The sequence below is a fragment of the Monopterus albus genome, unplaced genomic scaffold, assembly GCF_001952655.1.
Source record: "Monopterus albus unplaced genomic scaffold, M_albus_1.0 scaffold20.1, whole genome shotgun sequence".
Lineage (NCBI taxonomy): Eukaryota > Metazoa > Chordata > Actinopteri > Synbranchiformes > Synbranchidae > Monopterus > Monopterus albus.
Window position 1 is genome coordinate 1,800,266 of NW_018127900.1, and position 13,627 is coordinate 1,813,892.

Consider the following 13,627-nt stretch of genomic DNA (forward strand, 5'->3'; position numbering starts at 1 on the left):
AAAAATTGTCAAGAACAGTTGTTTGGTATTTTTCAAATGGATGGCTTTTTCTCCCTTTCACCCTCCTTCAAGCGAACTAAGCCAACATGGTTCATGCATGATATAGAGAAAACAGCTTCTATCACTGAATGTGTCACAGTTGTTCTAGCAATACCATACACTACTACCATGAGGGGAGAGGGGGCGGGGACAGTCATACACATTTTAGCATGTATCACAGGCAAACTACTTTGTATTTTCCCTGTAACACCAGACACACTTTTTTTTTTATCAAACAATGGGAGCAACTTAGACTGAAATGAAAGGAGCCAATACACAACAGAGGTGATTCACTGTATATAGAAATCACATGTGCTTGTTCGATAGGCAATAAGGTTCTGGTAATAGGTCATACAAATGTCAGATTTTATTCACTCTGATGGCAGCGCTCAGGCGCTGCATCCTCGAGCCCATGCCGGCCTCTCATGATCATGATCATGCCATGAGCGAGGCAACAGAGAGGAGTTGCTGTTAGACACGGATCCACTAGCAGCTGTTTTAATCCTAATCACAGATATTAGGAGAGAAATGCTACATTTGTCTGGGATCGGTGTCTAAGGGCAACTTTGGGATGAGTGGGGAGGTGTGTAGGGAGGTGGGGCATTAAGTGCATTCTTGTCCTCCTTTATGAATGAGTGGGATCGTCAGAGTCATAGTATACAGTTCACATGCACAGACACAGTCCCTGTTTCTACTGCTCCACAACATTAACAACACAGCCCAAGCCTGCCATACAGCATGCACATCTGAGGCCTCTGCTCTAGGTTATAGAGGCCCAACTACGACACTACACAGATCACTGGAAGCCATGCCTGCAGTTTGCGGCTTTAGCATCAACTCTGGTGGCATCTACTAACTGTAAATCCAAAACCATGTTAGACAAGAAAGAGGGGTTTTTGGCTTTTTTTTTTTTTACACAACTAGTGCTTTCTCTCATTGCCTATGATTTAACACACTGAATATTCTCACTGTTAGAGCTGCATTCACCCTCTTTATATGTTAATTTTCCACAAACACATTTCTCAAAAGGCTTTTGCTTGCTACACAACACTGATACTCTGTAAATACTTATTCAGTACTATACTCCATTACACCACAAGCGTTCAGCTACAAGAGTTCACACCAAACAACCTCATGCTAATCATTTGATAATGCTCTGTACAGATGTGCTGAGGGCTTGGGCAGAGTGCAGCTTAATAATGGATTTTTCACAGGTCTGGCATAAGGGGTTTAGATATAGTGGCAGAGAAACGCACCACACTGAGCTGGGGAGGTTGGTATCCAGAGCGTTCACTCTCTCTCGGTGGCTATATGGAGAAATGTGCACAGTCTGACAGAATCGTGTGAGACCTCAGCACATCTGTTCATATGTGTCTGCTTCCTACCTTTTACATTCAGTAAAGTCCATTCAACTAAGCATCAGTCCAGCCACCTATCTGTGCATCAACCCCAATCCCTCACTGTGTTGTAGGTGAGTGTGCTTTGTTGATCCCTCTGTCACACCTGTCTCAGAAAGCAGGCTCGTTGAGTGATGCTGAGGGGAAGAGGGGTGTTTGGCAGAGCTCTCTCCCCACCAGAGGGAAGGCAATGGAGAATTAACAAGACAAGACCCAAAGCTGCAGGAGTGGACAGGAGCTATCAACTGTCAGGGTTCAGCTGGGTCTCAATGTCCACTCTGCAGATGGGGCACTTCCTGCTGGTGGCCAGCCACTGATCCACACAGGCCTGGTGGAAGAGGTGCATGCAGGGTAATCTCCTACAGACACAGAAAAGAGACAGTCAGGGTTTTAAAGTGACTCACAGCGCAAAGCTGGCTGTAAGGATTGATTTTACAGGTCCTGTCTTTTTCAGCAATTTTTCTGAAAACTCAATTTTCCTGAATATGAGATGGTATTTAGCTGTATATTACTACATTTCCAAGAAAGGCCTGTGCAATTTGGTACTAATTATAAGAGAAAAGGAGAAAGTCTTATTTTCATTTAAGAAATAAATTAGGAAATTATGTAGCACATAAGTGGAAAATTATTTTTAAACAGACATCAATAGCCACCAGAGTTTAGAGAAAGACAAATTCTTTGTTTAGATTGTTCATGACTTTACAGCAGCTGTCGTACATAATAAAACCTCTTGGTTAATCAGTAAATATTCATTTATTTGATATTCATGCTGCATTTTGATTGAACTGCATGCTTACATCTACTTTTCAACTTTAATGAAAACTCCTTAGTTTTGCTTTTCAAACTGATACAATAATGCAAATAAAGCGCACTCCAAATATTTCACTGAGTCAGCAGATATAAAGTACTTAAAAACAATGTATTCTATCAGACAGGTAAAATAAGCTCAGGTAAAATGTTTGGTTTTTATGTAAGAATATTTGTTAGTAGCCCTGCGGTGCATTGGCGACCTGTCCAGGGTGTACCCCGCCTTCGCCCGATTGCTAGCCAGGATTGCTCCCCCCTCTCAATGAATGAATGAATGAATATATGTTAGTCTTTCTTGGAAACTACAGTGATATTTGGTGTTTATTACCTGTTTTTCACTTTCCTAATACATAATTTCCTATTTAATTTTTAAATCTCCAATATAATGAGCAAGCAACTATTACTGTTTCCCTTATAATTTTTTTGTTTGTTTTCTACCATCTCTTCATGTCAGACATTAAATGCCACCTCTGTGTTAATAAAGGTCATTGGACTATGACAACAATGGAAATATGTCCAGACCAAGTCTGATGTGCTATATTACATACATAAATATGTTGGTAAACCAAACCAAACAAGCACAGTTTTAACAGCTGTGGATATTCTGCTTAGTTACAAGCGCTTTATATCTCCACCGTACTTGTAATTTATGGGTTCCGTCATGTTAAATATCCAGATTGTGTTGAGAATAGATCCAAGTGCCTGACTGTTACATTTGGCACCAGAATGCGTCTGACTGCTTCACATGTCACATTTGATTTTATCTGTGGGGAAACTGCTACTGGTGCTAAAAATGCACATTTACATTGACAGCAAAGAAGAAAGAGTATTTTATTGGGTATTTAGTTACGCTCCTAAGTTAATCAGAAATGCTACTGTACATGCACATACAGTATTACTAACAGGTCCTTTAGGAACATATTTCATATTCACACGACAGTACTACTGTGAACACCACCAGGCCTTCACCCCCACTGAATATTCAGCCAATGGTTCTCCTGTCACACCCCCTATGGAAGGCAAAAAATAAAAAAAAAACTGTCCAAATCTCTCCTGTTATATTGATAGTAGACTCCAGTGCAAGACAGGCTTCAACATATTTTAGATGCAACTGACATCCCCTTATTTTCTTCTCCAGCAAAAATCTGATCTTGTACTTGTTGTTCTGTCTAAACAACTTGAATTTTGATTGAAAGCAACACAGGACACAAGTTTGGTTATTGTTCCTTCAAAAATAAGATGCTTTCAATTTGACCCACATCCCACATTTTACCCTTGGTTATGTTTCCCCTTGGCTTAAATCAAAGATGTCTTGAGCAATTAGATCTGCTCTGATGGCCAAGTGTATCCTCAGTGTATTGCGGTACATATGGTCTATTTATTTTCTTTTACTCAGTATAAGCAGAAACACCTGACCCAAGATAACCCTAGGTTCTCAGCTACTTTTTTTATTCTTTTATGTTTTGTCAGAGAGTAATATAACATGCATCATCACTTTGCCTGTGAGACAGACAGTTCACAACACTGGACACACATCATAAGATTCTGTGAAATGTTAATGTTGCCTTTGGGCAGTATTTTCAAGATGAGGTCCTGGAAGAAATCCTGTGATAGGATTTTCAGTCCTGATGCTTTGAACTTGCATAGCAGAACCACTTTAGGGTTAAAAACTGCTTAGACTCTATGACTGTGTATCTACTTTGAAGAAGTGCATATATAAAAAACAATCAGGAAATGCGAAGATGTTTTGCTAACCAGCAGGAAAAGTGTTGTCTGGGGAGACACAAGACCTCAACCAGCTCTATGTCCACTGCATTGGATGTAAAAACAAATACTGTGAACAAATGAGGCATCTTATCCCTCCAAAAATGTTAAACCAATATAAAACCTCACCATGCAAGAACCATAAAAGAAGATCTAGCAACTTACAACAAACTGACCTTTGAAATTTCATGACAATTCATCTGAATGCAGTTGGGAGGGTTCGCTAAAATAAAACACAAATGGTGGCACTCATGGTGACACTAGAGGAGCAATCACCAAAATCCTCGTGAGACCATGAACATCTATATGCAATTTACTGTCAATAAATTTAAAAGCTGTTGAGATCTTTTCAGTCTGAGTGACAAAACCCTGCTGCTAGCATAGTTACAAACTGTATGTAGCTAAGGACCAGCTCAGGAATCCAAAGTTTAGCTAAGTACAGCTGCAAAACTCCACAATGTTCAAATATGCATAATCAGCTTCTTTTACCCCTGAAAAAGCAAAAGAAAATGCATGGCTGTACCTGACATCCTCTCCATCCTCCAGCATTGACAGACAGATGGTGCACTTCTCATCGGTGTCCAGCTCCTCATCATCCAGACACATCTTCAGGTCCTGGGGTATTCTCTGCAGAGAGAAAGGCAGACAAACACAAAGTGTGTTGTGGAGCTGCCTACTGTGTTTATGCCACGGGTGTCTCTGGTGCAACTAAGACAAGAATCACCTAATCATACGTCCCAGAAAAAGAAAGACACCAAGAGTGAAAACACCTAATTTACCTCTTCTCGTTCCCAACGCACAGAATAAGCAGACACTCTTCCAAGAGTATTTGGGTCATATTCAATGTAGACAGTTTATTTTTATTCATTCCATGCACATATCTGCAGACAGCAGGATGAGTCATCCCTCGCCTTGAATTCTGCACACCATAGACCCGTCTCACTAATCTGCTAACGGAAATTAGTCTGACCTTTGAACTACTGTGAAAGTCATGACCCTCTTATCCTCTTGGCCCACTACTGCCCTTTTCCATTCCCATCCAACAGTCGGCTAGTAACAAGCAAAATGCAAATCATTTTACCTTTTTGTACTTATGGGGGAAAGTGAATCTCTCTATGGTGGTTTGGACCGCTCCACGGTTTACACTGCCAAGTCTGTCCTCTAGCTGCAGAAGCTCCTAAGAAGGGAACGACATATGGACATGACATCTTGTTAAAAAATAGGAAGAAGGCGTGGTGATAAACAACTGACATTTGTATAATAAGTTATTCAAAAGCAAAAGACATTCAAGTGTGAAATATTTTGATGAGATATAATAAAAATGGTGCTTCAAGGAACAGGAAAGAGCCTCTGGGAAAACAATTGTGTCTTGCTCAAATAAAAACAAATGTCATGAGATTAAAGGCAGCTGGACCATTTGTGGCATCTGGAACAGAAAGTAATTGTAAATTTAAAAAATAAACTGCTACACTCAAGGCTGTCCAGAGCATCGGTCACAGAGAATACAGTGATAAATTAGTGTAGACTATTGTGCCCGTGTCTGAGGAGAGAGAGAAGAAGTAGCACAAACCTCGTAGCTCTCTCTAACAGCAGACGCGTGACGGGAGTGGTTGAGACTCTGCAGAGCCAGCAAGTGTAGCTGGGGATATGGGTAGTTTCTGATCTCATGGACAACCTGAGAGATGACAGATAAAAGAAGCTAGCTTCAGCTCTGCAGCGAAAAAAAACACAGCAACACGGGTCATCCCTGGCTGCTGGGTATGAAAATTAATCTCAGAGACGCAGAGGAGAATCACTGGGAGTTCATCAAGATGAACATGATTGATTGCACTGAGGCAGACATGGCTCACCACTTGTGTTGAGGCATTGTTTCTAGGGAAGTGGTGCATCCTAGGAGAGGTCAAGTAGTGTTGATAGTGCTGCGGCAGCGGATGGATGTGATACTGGTGGGGAGGCAGTCCAGCATCTACACTTAGATCCCTGACCAGAGAGCAAAAAACAGGCAATGACACAAAAGCATAGCCACAGCATTATAAAAGACCGTTATTCCCAGTGCTTGTACTGTTCTGCTGATGATGCTTGGAGGTACATTGGAAGACTGTGGAATAGCTCAACTTATTTAAAAAAACTAATTGTGAAATGAGTTTTTAAAAAACCCACACTGAGTCAGCTGTAACATCTAAATAACCTGTTGAGTGCACATGAAAACAACTGAGAGTTCATTAAACGTATAACTCAATAAATGGTTAAAATAATTAGCTTGAAGTAATGAATAAACAGGTGTAATAATTAGCTAAAAGTAATGGCAAACTAGTTGAATCATTTGGCTAAATGCCTTGGCTAAACATCTGTAATAGTAAGATAGAAGTATGAATAGTAAAGCTGAAATAGCTGGCAAAAGGTAATGGATGGTTTAATGGATGAATGGATCAATAATGGATATATTTTCAAATGTCATCATTTTAAGTCTTGAGGTGTCTGTTTTCCCAATTTTTCTTCCACTTCTGCTTCTAGTAGTCATAGGATTTGTGTCAGATTTTTTCAGTAACCACTGGTCTTCTGTGTGTGGGAGCTACTTTTACCAGTTCCTCATGCAATTTTTTTACTTGCTAATAATAGCATCTTAATCAAGTATCTAAAGCTTTCTAATACAGTTTCTAAACAGAAATTAGAGACAAAGCACCATACAAGGCATTGTGACTTAATAACCTAGTGCTTTACACAGCATTCATAAAAGTTATAACTGATCTACATCATTAGATCTATTATAACAGTTTGCTTTTGACCTTGGCCATGAGTTTAAAATAGAAGTCAGATTTTTCCAGGAGAGATAAAAGAATGTATACCCTGCATATCCCTGAACAGAAGGATGTATTTTTTCCACATGTTTTTCCAGGGCCCTCTTTCCCATGATTTCTTTATAAACATGAGTTTTCACTCCACAATTTTAACCTTTGCTTCTTTATGGCATTACTAGTTTCCCGGAAAACATTTTTTAACAGATAAACTAAAAATTCTTATCTCTGGAATCTGCTAACAAGACATGTACAGTCCATAATACACAATTAAATGTGACCAAAAATGGGAGAGCATTCATATGGAAGCTCACTACACAAGTTAAATCATGTTTACCCTTTATTTGACTGCAAAGAGGGGGATATCCAGCCATGCTGTAATAAATCTTCAGAGGCCCAAACCTAACCTGCCCTTAACTCAAAGCATCCTTGAACCCTTTCGTCACCCATGCAACGAGCAGATAAGTGGCTTGACACACAGGATCTGCATTGCATTTGCTCAGATTAAGCAGTACCTGGCCCGACTGGCTTGTACTGCATTTCAGTTTCTTCTTCTTCTAAACTGTATGTACAGCGTCCTCCCAGGGAACTGTAAGCTCGACAAAATACACAGTCAGCTGTGCTTCTGACCACAACACAAGGTCTGGTCTGAGGTTAGTGCTGACTCTCTCCCCGGGAACTGAGCTGATTCCCTAAATCCACTTTCATTTGCCAATCTTTCCCTGCCTTTAGCTGGCCTGCATCCTGCCTGTTCAGAATTACTTGCTTTCTGCCTTTTGCACCCTCAAAAATCCATTCATTTATTCTTCTCCATCGATTTTACCTCCATGTGCCTACTTTCCGTAGCTGCTGCTAAACATTTCAACATTTTTTTATGTCTCCAGGTGTATCAAAATGTGCCAGGCTTGTTTTACAATATGACGAATTATATTTTTTATTGCCAATTTTGGTGTCAAATAAGAGTTAATTTACTTTGGGCTCTTTGTCACCTAGGTCTTAACCCCATTTAATCTGGTCTTGATTCAGTTTTGATTCAGTTTGCAGTCAATGATACTGTTGTTGCAGACATTGCTATATAGTTTTGTCATTATTAATTTATGTTGAAATCAACATCAAACCTACATCATGACAACCGATGTTTCTAACAAAACCAAAGTGACCAGTACAGTTTATTGCTATAGTGCTGCATACTGTGCAAAAGAAACAGTATTAATGTTACATTTGGTGAGATGCAGTGTTTATTGTCGATTTTTGTGTCTAATGGGTTTTGCAATTAATGCATTTTCAACTTGATCTCAAATACATTCAGTGTGGTTTCAAATTTGACTATACTAAGTTCATCTTGCCCACTGAAACTAAAAAGAAACAAAACCCTTCTGTTCAGTGGTGCAAAATAGGTATTATACTATTTTGTATAACATACTAATACTTCTGTTGGTATGAAATATAAACTTAAATGATGACACTCTGTGGCAGTGTATATAGTATAATAAGAGGTACATTGCTTACCAGTCTGTGCCCTCAGCCAGGTAGCGGGGCTGCTGCACCACAGGTTGAGGGGGCACATGAAGAGGGGGAGCAAACTCATAGCCAGGCCGCAGCCTGTGGGGCTGGTGAGGAACTCTCTCAGGGGTGCGTCTACTTAGACAAATAACCAAGCATTTGAAAACATCCTGGGAAAAAACAGGTTTGTTACAAATATGGCCTTGATTGTGATGCCACTGCAAAAACCTAGTAGTCCCCAGCGATCTGCTTGAACCATTAATTAACTGGAACCAGCACAGCTTAACATTTTATCTCATCTTTCTTGTTCTGTAAATTTCCCTGCAAATCTGTGTGAGTACCTGGAGGGTGGCAGGATGTGTCGGTGCTGGGCCTCAAGGATCTGCTGCTGGAGGAGGTATTGCTGGTGTAATGCCTGAGGTATGAATGGGGGGCCAGGGATGTCCTGGAACTGTGGGGTGGGCAGGGGGTTGAGGGGCGGGGGGGGCGGAGGGGCCGGCCGGGGGAAGTGGCGGGGGGGGGTGAGGGTGGGGTGGAGCGGAGGGCCGTGCTGGTGGCTAGGAGGGGCCAGGTGTGGGTTAATGCCTGACTGTGGCTGCCCTGGGTGGGGCATGGGGAAGTCCATGGGCAACGGGGCCTGAGGACCTAGCTGGAAGTGCCGGCAAGAGGTAGCATGGCTGTGCTGCTGCTGTTGCTGTTGCCGGTTGAAATGGGATCCTGTGAAGGATAAGGAGAAGCTGTCAGCTATCTGAGGGATGAAAGCAATTGGAATTAATTGTGGGTGAAATGTGGTGTCACTGTATGTGTGATAGAGCATGTTAATGAAGCCCTACCTCTTACCTAGGGTGAAAAATACTTCTGTGGGGGTGAGAAAATGATGGTTACCACAAGTACCACGAGCACAACCACAAAACACGAGCTTTCATTTCTTTCATTGCATTTCCGACCTCTGGATCGGCTCCTGGTCTTCTGATTCAGACAAGTAAACTGGATCAGAACAGATGAACTCTACCAGCATATGGTCTTCTATGCAGCCCAGTTCTTGTAAATTCTGCAGCTGACAGCAAGTCAGTGCCCTCAGTGGTAAACCATGATTACCTGGCTGTCTGGAAGATTCCCCAAACTGTTGAGATGCCAAGTCTCATCTAGATAACCTTAAACAATTCCTTCCTTACTAAAAAGAAAACCACACAATAAGACATGTATATGTGGTTAACTAAAACCTCTTTCTTTGTCTTAAAAATACAGTATAGCTCTACTTGTCCTTGTCCCATATGAATACTCAGGAGTTGAGAGGAAATAGCTCGAATGCTTTTTGTTATTCTCTCCAACCAGTTATTTCGCAGGGGCAGTGAACAGACTGCTGTCGAGAGTCAACAGGGAGAGAAAGACAGGCTAACTTGTGCCCTGGTGCAATATGGTTTTAATAATGTACTTAACCTTAAAGGGGCCTTTTTGATTATGAAAGGTTTGAGAAATTTCAATGTTTAGCTTTTATTAGAAACTTTTGATAAAGTTCTGGCCAAAAGAAGCCACAACAGGCCAGCAATAAAGCAGAATTCAGTGAATTTTACAGAATCACAGTAGATTAGGGATTAAAATTGTGCAGTTTAAGTGCAAAATTCCCGCACGGTGTGACAACGCTTTGACAGTATAAAAGACATGACAGATTCTGACAGTGATTTCTTAAATTAAAAAAAAGAGGAAACGGCTATGTCTACATTGCATTTACTAAAAGTACACTTGAGAAACGCAGTATGATTTTAAACACACCTGGGGGGGGGAGAAGTGCAACTTTTCATCAATATTTACAGCTTAACAGGTCATCTGTGTGGCCAGGCAGACAAGAGATGACCTTGCTGCCATGGGTCAAAGGCTCAAGTCTAGACTGGAGAGAGCACACTGCGTTTTCAAGCGTCTCAGTGAAAATGATCACCATAAATGACAGCAGATAGACTCATTCAGGCCCTGTGATGGAAGAAGCGTGGAAATTGTCTATCTTTGTCACAGCAGGAGAGGAGGTGGGGGGTGGGGGGATAGGTAGGGATAAGGGAGAGGGAGGACAATAAATGGAAATCAGCAAGAAGCACACTGAAGGTTAGGGAAAAACACTATATTCTTTATTGAAAAAAATATTAGTATATGTGGAATTCTGTGTTTTCTCTCTTGTTTGTAATAATAGTATAAATCCATGCAACAAAAATAAACAACATAGACTGAAGGCAAGGCCCATCATGCTCCATATAGGGTTAAAAAGAACAAAAGCAGCATCCAATGAGCAGACGTGTTGGCTACAGCACATGATTCCAGTACAGCAGGGTACATCTTTTCTACAGAAAGATTACATTGGATTTCCACTAGTCAATGTAGAAAAACAAAAAACAAAAATTATGAATCATAATGTGATCATGCATTGAAGGTACTATTACCAGAACAAAAGGTAAAGAGAGACCACAACCAAACAATAAAGACGTTATTACTAATAGAGAATCTCTTCAGCAGTGCAGGAAAATAGGCATCCCTGTGAAATGGATAGCATTTTGGCCTTATGTTAGTGGGGGAAATTGGGAAGTGATGAACCACCAGTGAGCATGTTTTGCTTACTTAAATGTTTAGAATTTAATCTGCCCATTAGAGGACAAACAGCCCTGATAATTCAGTGTGATTCAAAGCTTGAATTTTGCAAAGCGAACAAAAGGATTACACAAAAAAATGGAAAACAGTTATGGCAGGTTGTTGTGTGCAGGTGCAGTGTACCTTGAGGCATTTCAAATGATCATATTACAGCATTTGATGAAACGCTGAGTTTAACCGTAATATTGCATACATAATAGTTCCAATGTGCATGCCTTTTTTTTTTTTTTAACCCCAAATATAGGTCACTTTTTTCATGTACACTGCACCTTGTGTGAAGAGAAGGAAGATGAGCCAAATTCTGGTGTTCAAAATGCAGTGCAGTATTTGAGATCATGCAAAATGTATCCACTTTACAGGAATTTACAGCATGTTGTCTATCAAGACTGGATGGGAGGTACACAATGACATTCAACTGATATCTAAAAAGGAGCTAAAATGTTTTACTCATTGCTACAGCAATTTGACAGAAAAAAAGACAAAAGGTGGTCTGTACTAGGTGTTAGCTATTGTTTTAGTCTGCTTAACATGGAAGGTCTATGGCTGAGTACATCTTTGGGGGAGTGCTTTTTAATACCAATGTCGTCTTCTGATGGAAAGAGGAAATGAAGAAGGGATTCACAATACAGCTAAATGCAGAGAACAGGCAGAGGCCACGCCACACCACACAGCAGCAGATGATCATTAGCTACACAATGGGGGGGAAGACAAAGATCTGATAAATGCAGAATGTAGAGCCAGCCTCCATACTATGAAACAGGGAAATAAGAACAGAAATAAAAGCACAATGAAATCACTGATGCCACTGTTATGAAATTAATGTTGCACTGTAGCTTTTATCATTGTTTCAACTGCGACCGCAGACTGGTGTCTTTTGCAGTTAGGCTGCTTCAAACAAACAGCTGCTGAACTGCCAATTAATAAGAGAAAACGCGACGGATCCACTGACTCTTCCCGGGCAATTGGCCATGTATCGATTAGTACAATGGCTAGTAGATAAATGACTCAAATCACGTTGGGAAAAAACGGCGAGCGCTAGCAGAAGCGGATGATCTTGAAATGACATCATCCAGGCACTGATAAGCTGACTGGCTCGGCAGGCTACGTCTATTTTGCGGTATTTTACTGCGAAAATACACGATAGCGCTTTGGGAAAAATGCCAGTGCATCACAAATTTTACTGAATTACAAATCACACGGATAAAGTGTATCCCAGATTCATGTGGAGGAATGTACTCTTAGCATTAGATATAGTGGACCGCACGCCCCGTACATGTGGAATCCTTTGTGAGAAACGTTTTCGTACCGAGATATAGCCTGAACCAACGAGCCAGTTAACGCTAGCTGATCTTCAGCGACGATATTTGTTTTCTAATGAGGCGCAATTACACTCGGCAAACTACATTATTCAGTGGTTCACATTCATCTGCAACGAATACGAATTTAAGTGGTGTCAAGATCCAGGCAGTTTCGCGAATAAAATGACCGTTAATTGAAGCTAGCTAACGCGGGCTAACCCGATGGCTACGCTCCAGCTAGCAAACCAACAGCTGCAGTGAATATTAAGATAAACAGGGCACATGTTTGGTTCGATATGAATATTAATACTGTACCTCTGTTTCTTATTGAGCCGAATACAGGAAGAACCAGATATCCGACATGCACTAACACCATCCTGGGATCCTTATCTTATGATTCCGCTGGGTTATTTGGGGAGATAGAGTAGTAGTAGTAGCCCATGCGGATCTACATTCAGGCGGCTGGTTGTTGCTGGCTGGCAGAGCGACTGCCTGACTCGCTCATCGGCTGTCGGTGATTAAAGCAAACGTGTCATTTGCTGTCCAGAGCAAAAGAGGGCGATGTTGCAGCGCCACATACCAAAGTGTCTTTAATTGTGTGGATGCTGTAAAGCATCCACACAATTGTTATCCTGTTCTTTTTTTTTTTCTTCTGATTACGTCCGTCCGTTTTTTGGCACTTAATTTCTTCAACATACTTTCAGCAACAAAAACCATTCAGGTATCAAAATGTTCATAACTTTAAGGACAGTTCTGCTTGTATTTTTTATTTTTTATAAGCTTTAAACTTTTTAAACTATTTAGTGTTTTTCAGCAATTTTTTGCCCCATTCAAATGAATGGGAAAATTCAACTTCAGCATACTTTCAGCTGTCAAGTTTGCAGATGACATGACTGTAGTTGGCCTCATTACCAACAACGATGAGGCCAACTACGGTAGTGAGGTGTGCCAACTAGCCCAGTGGTGTAAGGACAACAACCTCTCCCTCAATGTGGGGAAGACAAGAGATTCTTGTGGACTTCAGGAGAAAACCTCTAAAGCATCCCCCACTGACCATCGACGGTGCTGTAGTGGAGAGAGTGAGCAGTACCAAGTTCTTGGGGGTGCACATCTCTGAGGACCTCCCCTGGACAAACGACACCACATTCAGTACCTCTGAAAAATGCATCTCTCAAATAATTCTGACACTGGACTGTGTATGTGGATGGGCCTGCTTTTATACACAACACACGATGGACAGAATTTCAGAGTATGTGCACCGCAGATGTACTTTTTGCAGTCGGTGCATGTGGTCTGTGTCTTGGAGTTTTTTGAGGGTCCACACACTTTGCAGTGCTTCCTCTTTTTGCCAGTGGCTGCTAGAGGTTGTGGTTGGGTGGGTCCTGCAGGT

At 41.2% G+C, this 13,627-nt stretch overlaps 1 protein-coding gene across 2 annotated transcripts; it reads right to left on the reverse strand.

Moving 5' to 3' along the window:
• Positions 1–827: 827 nt before the first annotated feature.
• On the reverse strand, positions 828–12,866 carry ark2cb (arkadia (RNF111) C-terminal like ring finger ubiquitin ligase 2Cb). 2 transcript variants are annotated; one of them, XM_020593774.1, is made up of 10 exons: positions 12,553–12,866; positions 9,146–9,163; positions 8,836–9,022; positions 8,647–8,784; positions 8,312–8,443; positions 5,858–5,987; positions 5,578–5,682; positions 5,089–5,184; positions 4,531–4,634; positions 828–1,795 (listed from the first exon to the last, which is right to left on the reverse strand). In XM_020593774.1, the coding sequence occupies exons 1-10, from the start codon at positions 12,611–12,613 to the stop codon at positions 1,678–1,680; spliced, it is 1,089 nt and encodes a 362-aa protein (XP_020449430.1). In that variant the 5' UTR covers positions 12,614–12,866; the 3' UTR covers positions 828–1,677. The 2 variants fall into 2 exon arrangements, with proteins under 2 accessions (XP_020449430.1, XP_020449429.1); XM_020593773.1 differs by lacking the exon at positions 9,146–9,163 and having other exon boundaries at positions 8,312–8,440; positions 8,647–9,022.
• Between the last annotated feature and the right edge of the window lie 761 nt (positions 12,867–13,627).